At 41.2% G+C, this 16,856-nt stretch overlaps 1 protein-coding gene across 1 annotated transcript in view; it reads left to right on the top strand.

The window, feature by feature from the left end:
- Positions 1-2,821: 2,821 nt before the first annotated feature.
- Positions 2,822-16,856, top strand: part of EPRS1 (glutamyl-prolyl-tRNA synthetase 1) — a 47,978-nt gene continuing 33,943 nt past the window's right edge. The window contains exons 1-9 of the mRNA XM_066380298.1: positions 2,822-2,994; positions 5,982-6,066; positions 6,786-6,885; positions 7,758-7,914; positions 9,402-9,541; positions 9,988-10,082; positions 13,423-13,549; positions 14,263-14,455; positions 15,847-16,018. Coding sequence (XP_066236395.1) covers positions 2,949-2,994; positions 5,982-6,066; positions 6,786-6,885; positions 7,758-7,914; positions 9,402-9,541; positions 9,988-10,082; positions 13,423-13,549; positions 14,263-14,455; positions 15,847-16,018 — 1,115 coding nt within the window. The 5' untranslated portion in view covers positions 2,822-2,948. The remainder of the gene's footprint in view (positions 2,995-5,981; positions 6,067-6,785; positions 6,886-7,757; positions 7,915-9,401; positions 9,542-9,987; positions 10,083-13,422; positions 13,550-14,262; positions 14,456-15,846; positions 16,019-16,856) is intronic.

Below are 16,856 nucleotides of genomic sequence, written 5' to 3'. Positions count from 1 at the left end.
TCTGTCCTGTGCTTTTATTTATATTATTTTCTGTTTTGTTAATTTTTTAAAAAATGTTAAATTACTGTTGAAATACAATTTTCTATTAGTTTCAGGTGTACAACATAGTGTGATTAGACATTTCTATAACTTTATGAAGTGATCACCATTATAATTCTCATACCCATCTAATGTCCAGTGCTTTTAAATAAATTTCTGTAACTGAATTCAACTAGTGGCAGAACTTCATCATTCCTTAATCCAGCTGCTTCTCAGAATCACCTAGGAAGCTTTTCAAAAATAGTCGTCACAGGCTCCATCCCAGCAATTCTGATTTATATATTTAAATAGACTACTCCAGGGATCTGAGAATCACTGAAGTTCAGAACTTCCTGGATAAGATGGTGTAGTATAATCTTACAGGGAGCATCTGAAATCGAGCCTGTGAATTGAAGCAGTTTTCCTTGATAATGAATATCTATAAGAAATCAGCACTATACACGATCCTTGAGAGTGAAACAGCAACATTCCCACTAAAGTCAAGAATTAGACAAAAAGTGCTCTTGTTGAACATGATCATTTCTCCTATTCAACATTATACTAAATCCCTAGACAATAAAAGACAAACCATATAAGCAATATAAATGTTGGATAGAAAGAAAAATGATCTATCTAGCCTAACTAAAAAAACTCTTGGAACTAGGTAATTAACAAAAGCATCCAACAAGACAGTGACAATAGGACTCTTTTTGCTATGTCTTGCTTTCCAGAAATTAAGTTTCTATTTGTGTACCACAGCTCTGCACTCATTACAAGTCATTTTTATTGATGACTTCCATTTTCTTGATCCCATGCTCTCAGAATCAACAATGAAAGATGACTGGAACGCACTGAGTGATAGCGATGGAACTCAATGATCTCAAACATTCAACTTTAGCAATGCTATTTAAAATGAGAAAAATAGCTCTACTGAATCCTGTATGGATCAAGACAAGCGTAAATTAAGCATGCAATTTCTTACATTAGATAGCTGGAAAATGGGGAGCTCTGGGGATTTTAGTTGTTTATAATCTTAACATGAGTCAAGAGTTGACTGTGGCTATAAAGAGCTAATGTGCATTAATAGCACTGTAATGGGCAACATAAGAGTGCTTCTGTCTTCACTCTGCCCTGATCACACCACACCTAGAACATTTTGTCCAGCACTGAGTATCACATTTCAAAAGGCACGCTAACAGAAGTGTATTTGGAAAATGAAATATTTGGCTATTTCATTTGTTGAATAAATGATTCCAGGATTCTCTGTATCCCTAGAGCATTATATGCTTGAAGACATTCAATATCGTGTCTAAGACAAAGTTTTTCAGCAAACAAGAATCTTAAGAACTAGCAGAGTGTGCAGAATAGGAATCAGTTACAACAAAGGGAGGTAGAAAGGCAGAGTTTGGTGTGCACAGAATCAACTGGAGATGATAGATCCCATCCCTAGAGATTCTCATAGGAAGGTGAGGGTGGGGAAGAAGTCTTGCTGTGATGCAGGTGATTTAGCCACTTGAGGCTGACTATAACGAGGTAGTCACTTTTGATGGTAGGTTGGGAGAAACAGAGATTAACTCCTTTATAGCTGCATAAAGTAGCACGTTTAAGCAGCACTCTAGTAAAAATAGGGATGTGTTTAGGTTAAGAGAAAGTGGGGGTGGTGGTGAGGTTGAGATGATTTTTGCAATCAATTCTTGGCCCCTTGAGTATGACTAACAATTCTTGGAATATGCCTGCAGCACAGGTGCGGCAGACATCCCCTCCCTCAATCCCCCCCCAGGTGCCCCACCCTCCATTGAAGACTTAAGAACAGGAATCAGATGACCCTGTGAGAGGTAAGCTCAGGAAGTCCGGGCAAACAATGCCAAGACAAATTGAGGTAGGGGCTTTTAATGGTAATGCCTTTTATCAATAAATCCTTTTACAGCCTGACCTGTGGTGGCGCAGTGGATAAAGCATCAACCTGGAAATGCTGAGGTCGCCGGTTCGAAACCCTGGGCTTGCCTGGTCAAGGCACGTGTGGGAGTTGATGCTTCTGGCTCCTCCCCCCTTCTCTCTCTCTGTCTCTCTCTCTCTCTTTGTCTCTCTCCTCTTTAAAAATGAATAAATAAATAAAAAAAAAAAGTTGTTTAAAAAAAAATCCTTTTACATTATTTTTATTTTTAAATTTTTTTCAATTATAGGTTACGTTTAATATTATTTTGTCTTAGTTTCATGCGTAATGCACAGTGGTTAGTCACATACTTGACAAAGTGTTCCCACTGACATTTACAGTACCCACCTGGCACCATACGTTATTACAATACTATTGACTATATTTCCTATGCTGCACTTAAAAATCTTCGTGACTCTTGTAATTACCAATCTGTATTTCTCAATCCCTTCACTCAGTCCAATAAATCCTTTTAACCATTATTTTCAAGTTGGAAAAGAACGCTTTTGAAAATACATTCTCCTTTGGGGGGGAAAAAAAAGAGGAAACATGAGAAAAGCTTCCACATCCCCAGTGTGACCAGGGCTGTTGTTTTCGTGTGTATTTCCACGATTTGTTCTGCGTTTACAAATCCACAAGGCTCACGGATAATACCGTTTGGGTATTTCGTTTGGCATTTCACCTGAACTTGGTCTTAACCACCTGCTTTCCTCGCTTTACGAAGTGTCGTAAAACTCGTCCGCTTCAGCGTCTTTCCCATGACGACGAGGGACGCCACGTATCCCTAGATGCGAAGGGGTGGTTCGACGGACGCAGCGGCGCGGAAAGATGACGTAAGTGGTGTGCGCGAAGACGCGGCGGCTACGGCGCAGGGGCGGGGCGAAAGCTGCGGCAAGCGTCAGGCAAGCGCACACGTTCCTGTCTCCTCTCGGCGTGTCTCAGGTGCTTCGGGCAACCGAGCAGGCGCACTAACAGGTTGACCCGCAGACCCGTGGAGATGGCGACGTTGTGTTTGACGGTGAATTCGGGAGATCCTCCACTGGGTAAGGGGCCGAAGTCGCTGACCGGCGTGGGTTGCATCAGCCGGGAAGGGTGCGGGGCGGGAAGGTCGCCCTGCCCCGGCTTTGCGTAGTGGTGGTCATGGTCGCGGAGACTCGGGCCTGCCCCTCTCCCGGCCTGTGCTCGGGGTGGGTTCCGCACCCCTCGCTTTCGGTCCCCTGGTAGGAGGCTCTGCTCCCAAACAGTTATCTCGGGCGTGGAGGGAGGCGCGGTGCGAGCCGCGACCGCAGGACTCCCCTGGGACCTTCCCTCGCAGGGATGACTTCCAGCCCACTCTCCTCTCCCTCTCTGGAATGATGTCCCCGGAGATCGAGAGACGCTCGTAGAAATCACATTTTAAGGTTTAAAATCCATTATCTTCCTTTGTCATCTTTTAGGTCCCTCCCTTTAGCCTATTTATCATTTTTCCTTTCAGAAAAGAGCAATTCAGTTCTTGACTTTACTTTTCACTGGGTTCAAAGGGACCAAGGCAGACGATTATAGTTGAAGCGTCAACCGAAGTTGCATTTTTTTTTTTAATTGAAGATGGCAGGGTAATTGCGGGAACATCCAAGCCCGCTGCGGACTGATGGGGTTGCTTTACTGTGCTCCCTATAGATGTAGTCAGTGTCAGCGAAACGTCAGAACTGTCATCTACCGAATACTCTTTAAGTTCAATTTAGAATTGCATTTTCAAGGTGGCCAAGGGTATTGTGGATAGATGGCTTAGAATTTGTGCTTTTTTATTACTTAGAGAAAGTTACAGGAAATAATTTAGTTGATTGAAACGTGGATACATTTCTTTTCTTTCCTTTTTTTTTTTTCTCCTGTGTGCCCTGGCCGGGAATCGAACCCGGGACTCCTGCACACCAGGCCGATGCTCTACCACTGAGCCAACCAGCTAGGGCTTTCTTTTCTTTTTAAAAAAATATTTTTCTGAAGCGAGAAGCGGGGAGACAGATAGACTCCTGCATGTGCCCAACCAGGATCCACCCATAATGCCCACCAGGGGGCGATGCTCTGCCCATCTGGGGCGTTGCTCCGTTGCAATGGAGCCATTCTAGCGCCTGAGGCGGAGGTCAGGGATCTGTCCTCAGCTTCTGGGCCAACTTTGTTACCATGGAGCTTTGGCTGCAGTAGGGGAAGAGAGAGGCAGAGAGGAAGGAGAGGGGAAGGGTGGAGAAGCAGATGGGCGCTTCTCCTGTGTGCCCTGGCCAGGAATGGAACCTGGTTCTTCCACACGCCAGGCCGAGGCTCTACTGCTGAGCGAACCGGCCAGGGCCTATTTCTAATGTTCAAGAATCCCAGGTCTTTAGATAGAATTGGCCACACAGGGCTGACGAATTACGTTTTATATTTTCAACTTTGGTGTTGTTCTTAGTGTATTGAATAACAACAAAGACCCACAATTTAATAGCTACTCTAAACATTTAAAAAATGCTAATTTTTAGCATACTAGGTCCAGTAATTATGGGCTAACCTCATACAATCCCCCGCCCCCCGCCCCCATGGGTTGAATTCTTGGGCTGAAAAGCACTAGACAGTGGTCTCATGGTTAAGAGCAAAGACATTGGCTTCTGCAGACCTGAAGTTACTATTGTGGGACCAGGCAAGTCCCTTGTCTGGCTTCTCCTGAGGTTTCCTTAAGAAAGGAGGAATGATATCTTCCACATAGGATTGATTGCTAGAATGAAGGCACACAGGATTAGTGAAGCAGTTTAGTAAACTTCTAAAGTTGAGAAGTAGATTCTGCATATTGTAGATTTGGAATTCTGGACGACCACAGAACTGCATTCAAGTCCTGACTACCACATATTTAGTGAAGAACTTCGGGCTAGGACCCTCCCAGCCTCAGTTTTCTCTCCTGGAAAATAGAGATAAAGGTTTCTACTTTTTATTTTCTGAAGTGAGAAGTGGGGAGGCGGAAAGACAGTCCCCCACATGTGCCTGACTGGGATCCACCCGGCATGCCCACTAGGAGGCAATGCTTGGCCCATCTTAGGTGTTGCTCCATTGCAACCGAAGCCATTCTAGCACCTGAAGTAGAGGCTATGGAGCCATCCTCAGCACCTGGGGCAACTTTGCTGCATTGGAGCCCCTGCTGTGGGAGGGGAAGACAGAGATAGAGAGGGGTGAGGGTGGAGAAGCAGATAGGCATTTCTCCTGTGTGCCCTGACTGGGAATTGAACCAGGATTTCCACACGCTGGGCCAATGCTCTACTACTGAGCCAGCAGCCAGGGGAAGTGTCTACTTCTTAAAGTTCCTACACAGATTAAGAATTACAATGAGCCTGACCAGGCGATGGCACAGTGGATAGAGTGTCGGACTGGGATGCGAAGGACCCAGGTTCAAGACCCCGAGGTCACCAGCTTGAGCATGGGCTCATCTGGTTTGAGCAAAAGCTCACCAGCTTGGACCCAGTGTCGCTGGCTCGAGCAAGGGATTATTCGGTCTGCTGAAGGCCCACGGTCAAGGCACATAAGAGAAAGCAATCAATGAACAACTAAGGTGTCACAATGAAAAACTAATGATTGATGCTTCTCATCTCTCTCTGTTCCTGTCTGTCTGTCCCTATCTATCCCTCTCTCTGTCTCTGTTAAAAAAAAAAAAAAGAATTATGACTGTAAAGCATTATTAGCTCTTACTACATAAAACTTGCTCCAATGCTATTAACAATAGCTTTTCTACAAGGCACTATTCTGATTTCTGACTGTCGGCTGAGGGAGGAAAAGATTAATTTCAGACTCCCTAATGGAAGGAAGGTGAGCAGCTTCAAAAACAGTTGGATTGTGCCAGTAAATGGTTTCTGATTTGTTACTTCTCCAACATCAGAAAACTCTAGTGCTTTCTGTTTACAGACTACCAGGGAAAAAAGCTTACCTTCTGCAGGACTTCCTGTTGGTTTGTTAAGTCATCCTTATTGCTGTATGATTCAAGTTTTAAATACAACAGTATTTATAAAGAGAAATCATTTCATCTTATTATTTTTAGGTGCTTTGCTGGCAGTAGAACATGTGAAAGACAATGTCAGCATTTCTGTTGAAGAAGGGAAAGAGAATATTCTTCGTGTGTCTGAGTAGGTGCTTTTTATATCTCTGTGTTCAGTACAGGACAGCACTTAAAAATATTCAGGATTAAATATGGTATGCTTGTTTCACTTGCTAATTGGTAGATATTCCCTAGAAAGAAGTATGCTTTTCTTCATTCTAAAGGAACTGTATTCAAAATTATATTTGTAATCTATTTAGAAAAAACTAAAAATGTACAGAAAGATGTATATATAAGGATTTTAAGTTCTGTTGTAATTCTGGTTGAAAATTGAAGTATTTGAAATAAGAAATAATTACTAATAAGATATAAACTTGGTAAGCATTATTTTATTGTTGTCTCTTCTCCTTAGCCTCTTCTTTATAGTTTTACAATTTTTCTTTTATAATTTTTACAAAACAGTTTAGGTGGGGTATGATGTCTTTACCTGGACATTGATAAAACTAGCTTCTCTATGACAGTATATCCTTGGTTTTGTTGCTTTGATTTATCTTACACCAGTTATTTCCAATATCCCAGTTATATTTTCATATTTTCACCACCAAGTAGACGTGTAGAAACTAGTAGAAGGATGATACATCGTATAGATAATCTCTGAAATCAATTACTGGATTTAGTTGAACATTTCAGACTAAATTGGAATCTGATAGAAGTAGAAGATTTTTATTTGATCTTTCTTCCCAAGTCTCATGACTCTTACTGATTGGCTGGAGCAACAGTAATATTTTGTCTCTGCTTTTATTCTAGAAATGTGGTCTTCACGGACATAAATTCCATACTTCGCTACTTGGCGAGAGTTGCAGCCGCTGCTGGACTCTATGGCTGTAACCTGATGGAACATACTGAGGTATGGAATGAACATTTTCTTGGGTGTGGTTTGTTTTGATTTATACTTCTGCTCTTTTGAGAACTTCATTTTATTGTTGGCTTATGTACTATGATTCTACTTAAAGATATTAACAGCGTGTTAGTTCTATATCAGGTTAGGGAATCCTCATTTTGTTTTTATTTTGAGAAAAGAACTCTTAGCTCCTGACTTTGAACTTTAAATCACATACTAGCTGTCCTGTTTGTTGTGTTACTGATTACTGCTTTCCTCTTCCTGGATTCCTAGAATTTTGTAGCTGGATGTGATCGTATTGATCATCTTATGCAATTCCCTCACTTTACAGATGAGGCAACAGGCCTAGAAAAGTTACAGTGAAGAAGTTTGCCCAGGGTTACACACATAGATTGGGCCCCATTTTCTTTTCTAAGTGTGTGTGTATATAGCTTATTAATTACAGCAATAGCAGGTTAACTTTCAATACATGTTAGGTGCCTTTTTCTTTTTTCCCTGTTTATATTTAGCTCTAACTTTCCTAATTCTTACAAAATTCAGAATACAAAGATTAGATTCCAAGTCTTTACTTTTACATTCTGCAAGTGGATAGATCTGTTTTATCTAGGTACCACCTGTTGGGTTCAGTCATATCTGCTGCCAGTTCTCATATCTTTTTCTTTCTTTTCCCTGTAAGTGCCCCTGCAAACAAAAGAAACAGAAAAATAACAACAAATAGATTTATGTTAGTGCCAATTTAGATTCCAGGCAATTAGAATTAAATCCACATAATGGTAAATTCTCTCATTGTTACTGCATGGTTCTAACTGAGGTTGTTTGTTTGTTTTTATTTAACTCTGAACTCTGGGATGCATTCCTTTTCTCTTTTGTGTTCACAGATTGATCACTGGTTGGAGTTTAGCGCTACCAAATTGTCTTCGTGTGATTTGTTGGCTTCTGCAATCAATGAGCTCAATCATTGCCTGTCACTGAGAACGTACTTAGTTGGAAACTCCTTGAGCTTAGCAGATTTATGTGTCTGGGCTACTCTGAAAGGTACCGGGAATTCTTGAAAAATATTCTGTTTTAGTTATTTAATCTTTTACTGGTTAAGAAGTACACATGCTTCTGTGTATGTGAATGAACGTCCACTTACCTATCTGTTTATGGACAGTCACTTACGACTTTGTTACAAAGAAATGACCACCCCAGTCGTTTTATTCATATCAGTCACAGGAGTTCAATGTTGTCTTCCGTCCCTGGAAGTCATCTCTGTCTCACTACCTCAGATTTTCCTCTTGCCTTTGGAGTAGGCCTTGTTCCTGCTGAAGAAGCCTTCATCCTATTTACATTAGCCCTCTTCTATCTCCGCATTGCTTACTTCAGGCCCTGTTGTCTGATTGCTCAGTAGGGGTGGGGGGGATGAGCTAGAATTGTTCTTATAGGAGATCACTTTTTCCATCTTCTGTGACTAGATTGCAACAAGTTGGGATATAGGATTGAGAAGAGGTACAAAGAGAACTTGGTTTTGTTTATTTTCTGTAAAAACAAAGCTAAAGGAAGTATGCCATAACGTTTCATTATTATTATTATTTTTTTTTATGGTTTCTAAATTTTTTTTATTTTTTTAAATTTTTTTTTCTCTGAAGCTGGAAACGGGGAGAGACAGACAGACTCCCGCATGCGCCCGACCGGGATCCACCCGGCACGCCCACCAAGGGGCGACGCTCTGCCTACCAGGGGGCGATGCTCTGCTCCTCCGGGGCGTCGCTCTGTTGCAACCAGAGCCACTCTAGCGCCTGGGGCAGAGGCCGAGGAGCCATCCCCAGCGCCCGGGCCATCTTTGCTCCAATGGAGCCTCGGCTGCGGGAAGGGAAGAGAGAGACAGAGAGGAAGGAGAGGGAGAAGGTGGAGAAGCAGATGGGCGCTTCTCCTGTGTGCCCTGGCAGGGAATCGAACCTGGGACTTCTGCACGCCAGGCCGACGCTCTACCACTGAGCCAACCGGCCAGGGCCTTCATTATTCTTTAAATCTGGGTGATGTGAGATTTAAAAAATATTTTCTATATTTTTTTATGGCTTAAACTTTTCTCCAAATTAAATTAAATTGTTGTAATAATTGCCAACATAAATCAAAGGCCTTGTCTAGTTGGACATTTTCATCTGTAGGTTTGTTGTGACATTTTTGTCTATTTGGATTTTTGACTTATGTTCATGAAGGAAAGAATATTTCAAGGATGTAGCTTTGTGATTTTCCTTCAATACTTGTTTTTGCCATTACATCTGAAGAAATGAACTGCTTATTTATCTTGACTTTTATTTTGTTCTCCATTTGATCTACTTAGAGCTGTTTCTTAATTATGAATGCAGCCTTGGCCTCACAGTGGGCGTGTGCCATGGTGGGGGCAAGATTTAGTGAATTGGACTGAAAAGATATTTTTATTAACTTCTGTGATGCTCTACCCTGAGCCAACCGGCCAGGGCGGAACTTTGCTTTTGAAGTTGCAGACTGACTGAAAGGTTTTACATTCTGTTTGCTGACAGGGAGTGAAGCGTGGCAGGAGAAGTTGAACGAGAACAAAGCTCCAGTTCACCTAAAGCGCTGGTTTGGTTTTCTGGAATCCCAGCAGGCCTTCCGGGCAGTAGGTACCAAGTGGAATGTTTCAACAGCCAAAGCCAAAGGGGTAAGCCTTTCTGACTGTAATGCTGACCTCTTTGTCTGTCTGAGACCCCAGATCTGAAAAGAAAATTCTTCCTTCTCATAGTTAGTTTTCTTTTCATGAATAGAAAAGGAATCTTTCTGGTTGAATCTACCCTTGTAAGTCTTGGCTTGCCTTTGCAGCTGTCTAACTACATAAAGCTTTAATCTACATAATTACATGCCTACCAGGTTATGATCCTCTGGTGTGTGTTCCTTAGGAAAGTCAAACTCCAAGTAACTAAAATCTCATTTTTTTAGCTGTACCGTCCTTTCTTCCTCTGAAATCTCCTATGCTTTGGTTTGGAACCACTGACCATTGAATGCTAGGCTTCTCCAGAGCCTTTTGGTCAATTCGATGGGAGTATTTGTTGAATTATCATATTCTTAAACATTTAAATATATAACTATTTTGTTGTTGTTTATTTTTAGGCACCTCAGAAAAGGCCAGATGTTGGGAAATTTGTTGAGCTTCCGGGTGCTGAGATGGGAAAGGTTATTGTTAGATTTCCTCCAGAGGCCAGTGGGTAAGAAAAGAAAATATACAATTACAATTTAATATATTTGGTGGGAGGTCTTCAGATTGTTATAAAATATTTTTAATATTAATACATTAATGTAAGAAAAGATAAGACTTGAATTGTGAGAGTTAAAATTTTAAATATTCCTTTCTTAATTATTGATAGTTAATCTATTAAATTTGTAGTTTGAGTTTATTAACTTTATGAAAGTGATAGCATTTGTATTTTACCCCAGGCAGAATTTTAATTATAATAGAAAAGTATCCATAAACAGAAAGGCTTAAATTTTATTTTATGTTTTGAGAGTTTGGGGCTTTCATTTAATAAGGATTTATATTTGTACTCTGAGCAGTTTTTTCATTAGCAGAGGTTATGGTAGAATTATTGAGTTATTTTTCCCCAGTAAAGGAAGAGGAGTCCTGACAAATCTGAGCAGGTTTCCCTCCCCCTTTCACTCTTGGCACCCTTAGGAAATGGTAAGAGTCTAATTGCTCATCAGGACAAGGATGGTTTTGGCTGGACACCCGCGGCCTGGGCAGGTTCAAGCCTTGCCCAGCATCCCCATGGCTGAGGGAGTCTCTGCCTTTGCACACCTGTCAGTCTTTTAGAAGCCGACGAGGCAAGCTTTGTTGTAGAGCCCTTCCCATGACAGTGCTGTAATAAAGTGCCTCTTACTAAAGCAGGTAGCCACAGGGACTTAGTCATTAGGAAGGTACTCTACCAGATTTTGTAAATGAGATGATTTTTTTCCCCAAAATTTTATTTAATTTCAGATTCTGTATTGCATAGCCAAATTCTTACCCATCTGTGGCAAATGAGATGTGTAGACAGTGGAAAGTGGCAGATGAACAGCTTTAAGTGTTCTTAATAGATCTTCACAGACTATTTCATAAGCACCACTAACGGCGAAGTCAGTTTCTGAATTCCTCATTTTCCCTCTGCTTTTCCAAGTTTGCTAATGGAAGTCGTGAGCTAATAGATGGGTACAGGAGATGAAAGAGAAATAATGCACTAAGTCATCAAGTGAACGATTGGTAGTTGAGTAGAACCAGACATAAATAAAACATCTTATTACATGGTTTAATTCCCACACTCTTCTGCTCCTGTGTATTTGGTGTGAGAGGTCATGGTTGTCCTGTTAGGTAGTGTCTTCATGGTTTGATAAAAGCCACTTTCTTAGCAGTGGGTGCCATTTGACACCCACTTTATAGCGATGCCATTTGACAGTTTTATTTTTCCTTGACTCTTTATGTTTTCTGTCACTTGGAATAGTGAAATCATTATTTATTCTAAATTATGTCAATTTCAGAGACCATGCTCTTGGCTGACTATAGTTTTGAGATTTGTAATATAAATCAATGTTTAGCTTTTTTATATTTTTTTATCATACTTCCTTATATTGCTGAAGAATTCTTTAATTATTTTTTAGTCATTTTTTTCTGTCTTGCATGAAAAGCCAGAAGGCTTGACACTTGCCTTTTCTTCTCAGCTAACACGCATACGTACCTATTTTGTGCGAATATTACCACGCGCTTTACAGATAGTAACTTACCTGATCCTAACAGTCCTATGAAGAAGGCACTGCTATTATCTCCATTTTACAAGTGGTTTCGGAAACTGATTCATATGTTTTTTTAACTCGCCAATGCAGACCTACAATGTGGTGCTAGGTTCCATATGATTTATCACTGTATGCCTGTCTGTTACCTGCGACAAAGCTCAGGTCAGCAGCAATACTAACTTACTAACAGCATGATCTTACTGTCTTAGGTATCCTAATATAGGTTGTCTCTTGTGCGGATTGTTTTAGCTGTCTTGTGAATGAATGTCTTATAGTCCTGTTAGCTTTCTTGAGGATTTGAATTGTTGGAACTGTACAAATTATATCAGATTCAGAAATACTATCTTTAAATATAATTTCTGTTTGTAAAACCTAGCATTAACTGTCATATAGTAGGTAGTCAGTGATTATTAGTCTCTTTTTTAACAATGAGGGTAGCATGTTACGGGTTTAACACTTTCAGTGAAAACTGCACACAGTATTTCTGGTTTTTTTCTTTTATTGTTAATAAACTTTATACTTTAGAATTGTTTTAAATTTACAGCAGCATTGCAAAAATAGTACAAAAAGTTCCCATACACTGTGCACCCAGTTTTCCCTGATACTGGTGTCTTATATTACTATGGTCACAACTAATGAACCAATATTGATATATTGTTATGATCATCTAAACTCCATGTCTTGGATTTTATTAGCTTTTCCTAATGTCCTTTTTCTGTTCTAGACTCTCATCTGGGATCCCACTTACAGCCCTTTATTAGAAAGTTTTGAATAACCCCAAATGCATCGCATCTTACTTGTTTGCATTAACCTGTGCATATATAATATACCCTTCTTAAAATGGAATAATTGATCTAGAATGCTGTATGAATTTCTTTAAAAAGGATTGATTTTAAAAATGATACAAGGACATGTAAAGTGTTAGATCCCTCCCCCATTGCTGTCAGCCTAGCTCAGAAGCTGTGTGTGTGTGTGTGTGTGTGTGTGTGTGGCACTGGGGACTCTAGAACTGTGTGGCTACAGCTGCCGTTTTCCATTGAAACTAACACAAGTGAGAGCCATTAAATTTGCATGCTTCATGCCTCGTTTGCTGCTGGATATGTTGTATTTTCAACAGCAGTAGTATGGGGTATCTCTTTTTACCCATGTCAGTGATAGCAGAGGCTGTTTGTATGTGTAGTATGGGAACAGAGTAATGTTTCCTTAGATTGTGGGTCATGGGGTAAGTGAGACCCTGGTACTGGCTGCCCTTCAAGGTCATGTAGTTAAAATTCTTTTAATTAGGCTTCATAGAAAATGAAAGCAGCTTTTCTGTGGTTTCCTGATTCCCATGCTCTTTCATTTAGTTGCCACAGCGACATTGGCAGTCTCAGAGGTGCATTATGGGTGCTCTGTCCTTGGTATTATCAGGTCTTATTGAAGATACACTACCATGTAGCTTTGAAACAGTTATGGGACTAGTTTAACTAAACGACCATTGATTCCTCTGTAAAAAAAAAAGAGAGAAAAATAAGATTCTCCATAGTGTGGTAATGTTTGTAAATAAGTTGTCTCTGTGTGAGATTTTACACATGCAGGTATTTCTTAAGATTATTTTATAAATGTAATCTTTCTTCTTGTCAGGATCATGTTTTCTGTCACAGTACTTTCTATTAGAAAATAAAATATAACTGGCGTACCAACTAGAAGGAGTTTTGTGTATAGTTCTCATCTCCTCAGGAAGGTTAAGTTGAAGTCTAGTTAAAACCTGTTAATGAGTTTCTTTGTGAAATGTTTTTGTTTTAGTTACTTACACATTGGGCATGCGAAAGCTGCTCTTCTGAACCAGCACTACCAGGTTAACTTTAAAGGGAAACTGATCATGAGATTTGATGACACAAATCCTGAAAAAGAAAAGGAAGATTTTGAGAAGGTAATTAAAGGTGTAGTGATGACCCTTTGTCAGAAAAGCCATTTAAAATTAGAAGTGACCCGATACCTTCATGGTATGTGAATTGAATGAAAACTTAATTCATGAAAATAGATTAAGTTTGTTCTCATAGATGCTTTTTCCCTTCATCATTGTATCCTGTGTCTGAGACCTAAGCCAAACAATACTGAGCTCCCATAGCAAAAAACTCCGAATTGCTGTTTTTTTTTCTTCCTTGATTATTGTAGAATTTACCTAACTGCTCCATTTTCCTGTAAGTACCATTTTCTTAAATGAATTGGTAACTAGAGGCAGTTTTCCTTTTTGTCACGTAATTCTAAGTTTATGAAACCGACACTAACTAGGTATTGGAAAATGTAATGGTTTCCTAGCCTCTTATTTCATCTTGATTCAGAAGCACTGCATTGTATTCAGAGGGCAAATAATTGTCAGTTTGGCCAATATTAACCAGCTTGTCCAGAGTAAATGGTAAGCCCCGTCATGAGATCAGCTTTCTCAGCTGAGCATTTGGAGGCTAGTATAATGAATTTCTCTTTTCTTTTTCTGATCTAATACCATATGACTTGCACAACCATTTTCAGGCTAAATAAGACTGATGGTGTATTATTATATTTGCCCAAATGCAGTATCAAGGATTGAAAACACACAGGGCAACGGTGGAAGGTACTGATGATGGTTTTGGGCTTTTACTGCAGGTGATCCTGGAAGACGTCGCAATGTTGCATATCAAACCCGATCAGTTCACTTACACCTCAGACCACTTCGAAACGATAATGAAATATGCCGAGAAGCTCATTCGGGATGGGAAGGCGTATGTGGATGACACTCCTGCTGAGCAGATGAAGGCCGAACGTGAGCAGAGGATAGAGTCCAAACACAGAGAAAACTGTAAGGCACATTTAGTGTTTGATATTCTAATCGGTGTTCTTGTATTCTGTGCTTTTAGTACAATGGGTTGTCTCTTCTGTGAAAGATGATGGTTTGAAACACATTCAGGAATACGATGCATACATTAGTTTATCTCTTAGAGACCTTTTTCCTTTCTCTGTCCTCTGTTACTTGTTAGTGTCACAACTGCACGTGAGGTTGTGAAGCCAACATCTCACTTGCGATAGTGTAGGCTTTTGCGTTTCATTCGTTCTGTGTGAGTGATTCCTCCTGCAGGATTTCTGTGTCTTTCTCAGTTTAAATGCTTTGCCTTTCTCAGATGTTTGGTGATAATATTATTCTCACCTAAGTCTTCCTTTCAGCATGTGAGTAATGTGAATCAAGTACATAAGCTTGCTGTTACTCTGTATCTCTGGAATACACTTGACAACATATTGGTCACTTGTCCCCGAGCTTCAGAATTGGGCTGTTTTCATTCTGTAATTATGTTGCTAGAACCTCCACACTATTATATCAAAGTCTTGAGTGTTACATTTGGGAAGTATAGTAAGTTCAAATTGTTACAGAAGTCTTTTTTTTTTTTTTTTTTTTTTAGTTTTTTCGTTTTTTCCTATTTCTCAGTTACCAGCTGGACTTTTAGCCCTAATTTGATCCTTTGAGAGAAGGTGAAGTGTCCATTGTCTCTTCGGCGGTGTCCACAGAGAACCCTCATTTGACAGGTGTCTTATCGGTGTGGGGCAGGCTTTGGTATTTTGAAGTAGTTAGGGCTGTCGTCCCTTGTGATGTAGCATTCCTTGTCTGGCTCTCTGTTTTCTACCATCTCTCATTTTCTCGGATCCAAGAGTGTCCTGCTTCCCACTGGAATGACAGACGGGGCTTTCAGGGAGCCCCCGGGCTGAGGCTCTCAGCCCGAGCCGTGTTCTCCAGATGGGCACGGGCTGTAGCGCCGATGCCTGTGGTCTGTCCCCTGGGCGCGAGGCGGCAAAGGAAGAAGGCTTCTGCTGCAAAGGCACAGTTTGAGGGGCCAGCCAGTTAGTTGGGCTGTGATGGCAGCTGGGGACACCAGATGAGGGAAACCTTGAGACCTCATAGCACTTCTCTTAGCTTTCGTTAGTACTACATATGGGATGTATTAACTTTCCTTCCAAAACACATTTACAGGGAGCATTTCCTAAGTGTTCTGGGAGACTTCTGCATAAAAGGCAATGTGTTTGCTCTTGGTACTAGATATTGGAACTGTTACAGCACTTTTAAACTAGTGGGGTGTGCTTCTAACATAAAACCAGAACATGAACATGTATATCTATCAAGTGACAGCACTATTAAAATAATTTGCGCCCAACCCAATTTAGGAATGCGTTAGATAAACTAACATCACTATCATTTTATAGCTGTTGAGAAGAATCTGCAAATGTGGGAAGAAATGAAAGAAGGGAGCCAGTTTGGTCAGTCCTGCTGCTTGCGAGCAAAAATTGACATGAGCAGTAACAATGGGTGCATGAGGGACCCGGCGCTGTACCGCTGCAAAATCCAGCCACACCCCCGGACAGGGAGCAAATACAAGTAAGGCTCTGTCTTCATGTGCTCTGCTCCATGCCGTCTGTGCGCTCGGAGTGTGCTGTTCCGGGTGCTGCTCTAGACTCTCCTCTGGGCTCTCCTCTAGGGTCCCCTCTGGGCTCTCCTCCGAGCTGTCTGTGCACTGCTCCGGACTGTGCTGCTTTGTCATACATCACACATGAGGAGATGTTTGGGAGAGCAGGAGGCCTCTCAGGCAGTTACCTATTGATTCAGGTTAAGGTCACCTGTATCTATAAGAGTCCTTGAGGCTGCCTACCATGGCTTTTTAATGTGTTGAGTAGGTACACTGTGGTGTGTATCTGTAGATGAAGGTTCTTCCTATTATAAACGTTGATTCTGCTAGGCATAAATTAATTCATAAATGTGATAGAATGAAGATTTATAAAAGTAGAAACAGTAAAAGAATCATTTGGGGTTTTTTTTTCTACTTTCAGTTAGTTTTCTTTTTGGGTTCTCAGGTTGATAGGTTTTTTCTTTAAATGGTCCCTCCTTCATTAAATTACTTTTTTGTATTTTTCTGAAGCCGGAAACGGGGAGAGACAGTCAGAGAGACTCCCGCATGCGCCCAACTGGGATCCACCCGGCACGCCCACCAGGGGCGATGCTCTGCCCACCAGGGGGCGATACTCTGCTGCGACCAGAGCCACTCCAGCGCCTGGGGCAGAGGCCAAGGAGCCATCCCCAACGCCTGGGCCATCTTTTGCTCCAATGGAGCCTTGGCTGCGGGAAGGGAAGAGAGAGACAGAGAGGAAGGGGGGGGGGGTGGAGAAGCAAATGGGCGCTTCTCCTAAGTGCCCTGGCCGGGAATCGAACCCGGGTCCCC

This window comes from Saccopteryx leptura, chromosome 1 (genome assembly GCF_036850995.1).
Source record: "Saccopteryx leptura isolate mSacLep1 chromosome 1, mSacLep1_pri_phased_curated, whole genome shotgun sequence".
In the NCBI taxonomy this organism is placed as follows: domain Eukaryota; kingdom Metazoa; phylum Chordata; class Mammalia; order Chiroptera; family Emballonuridae; genus Saccopteryx; species Saccopteryx leptura.
This window is presented reverse-complemented; position numbering and strand designations above follow the sequence as displayed.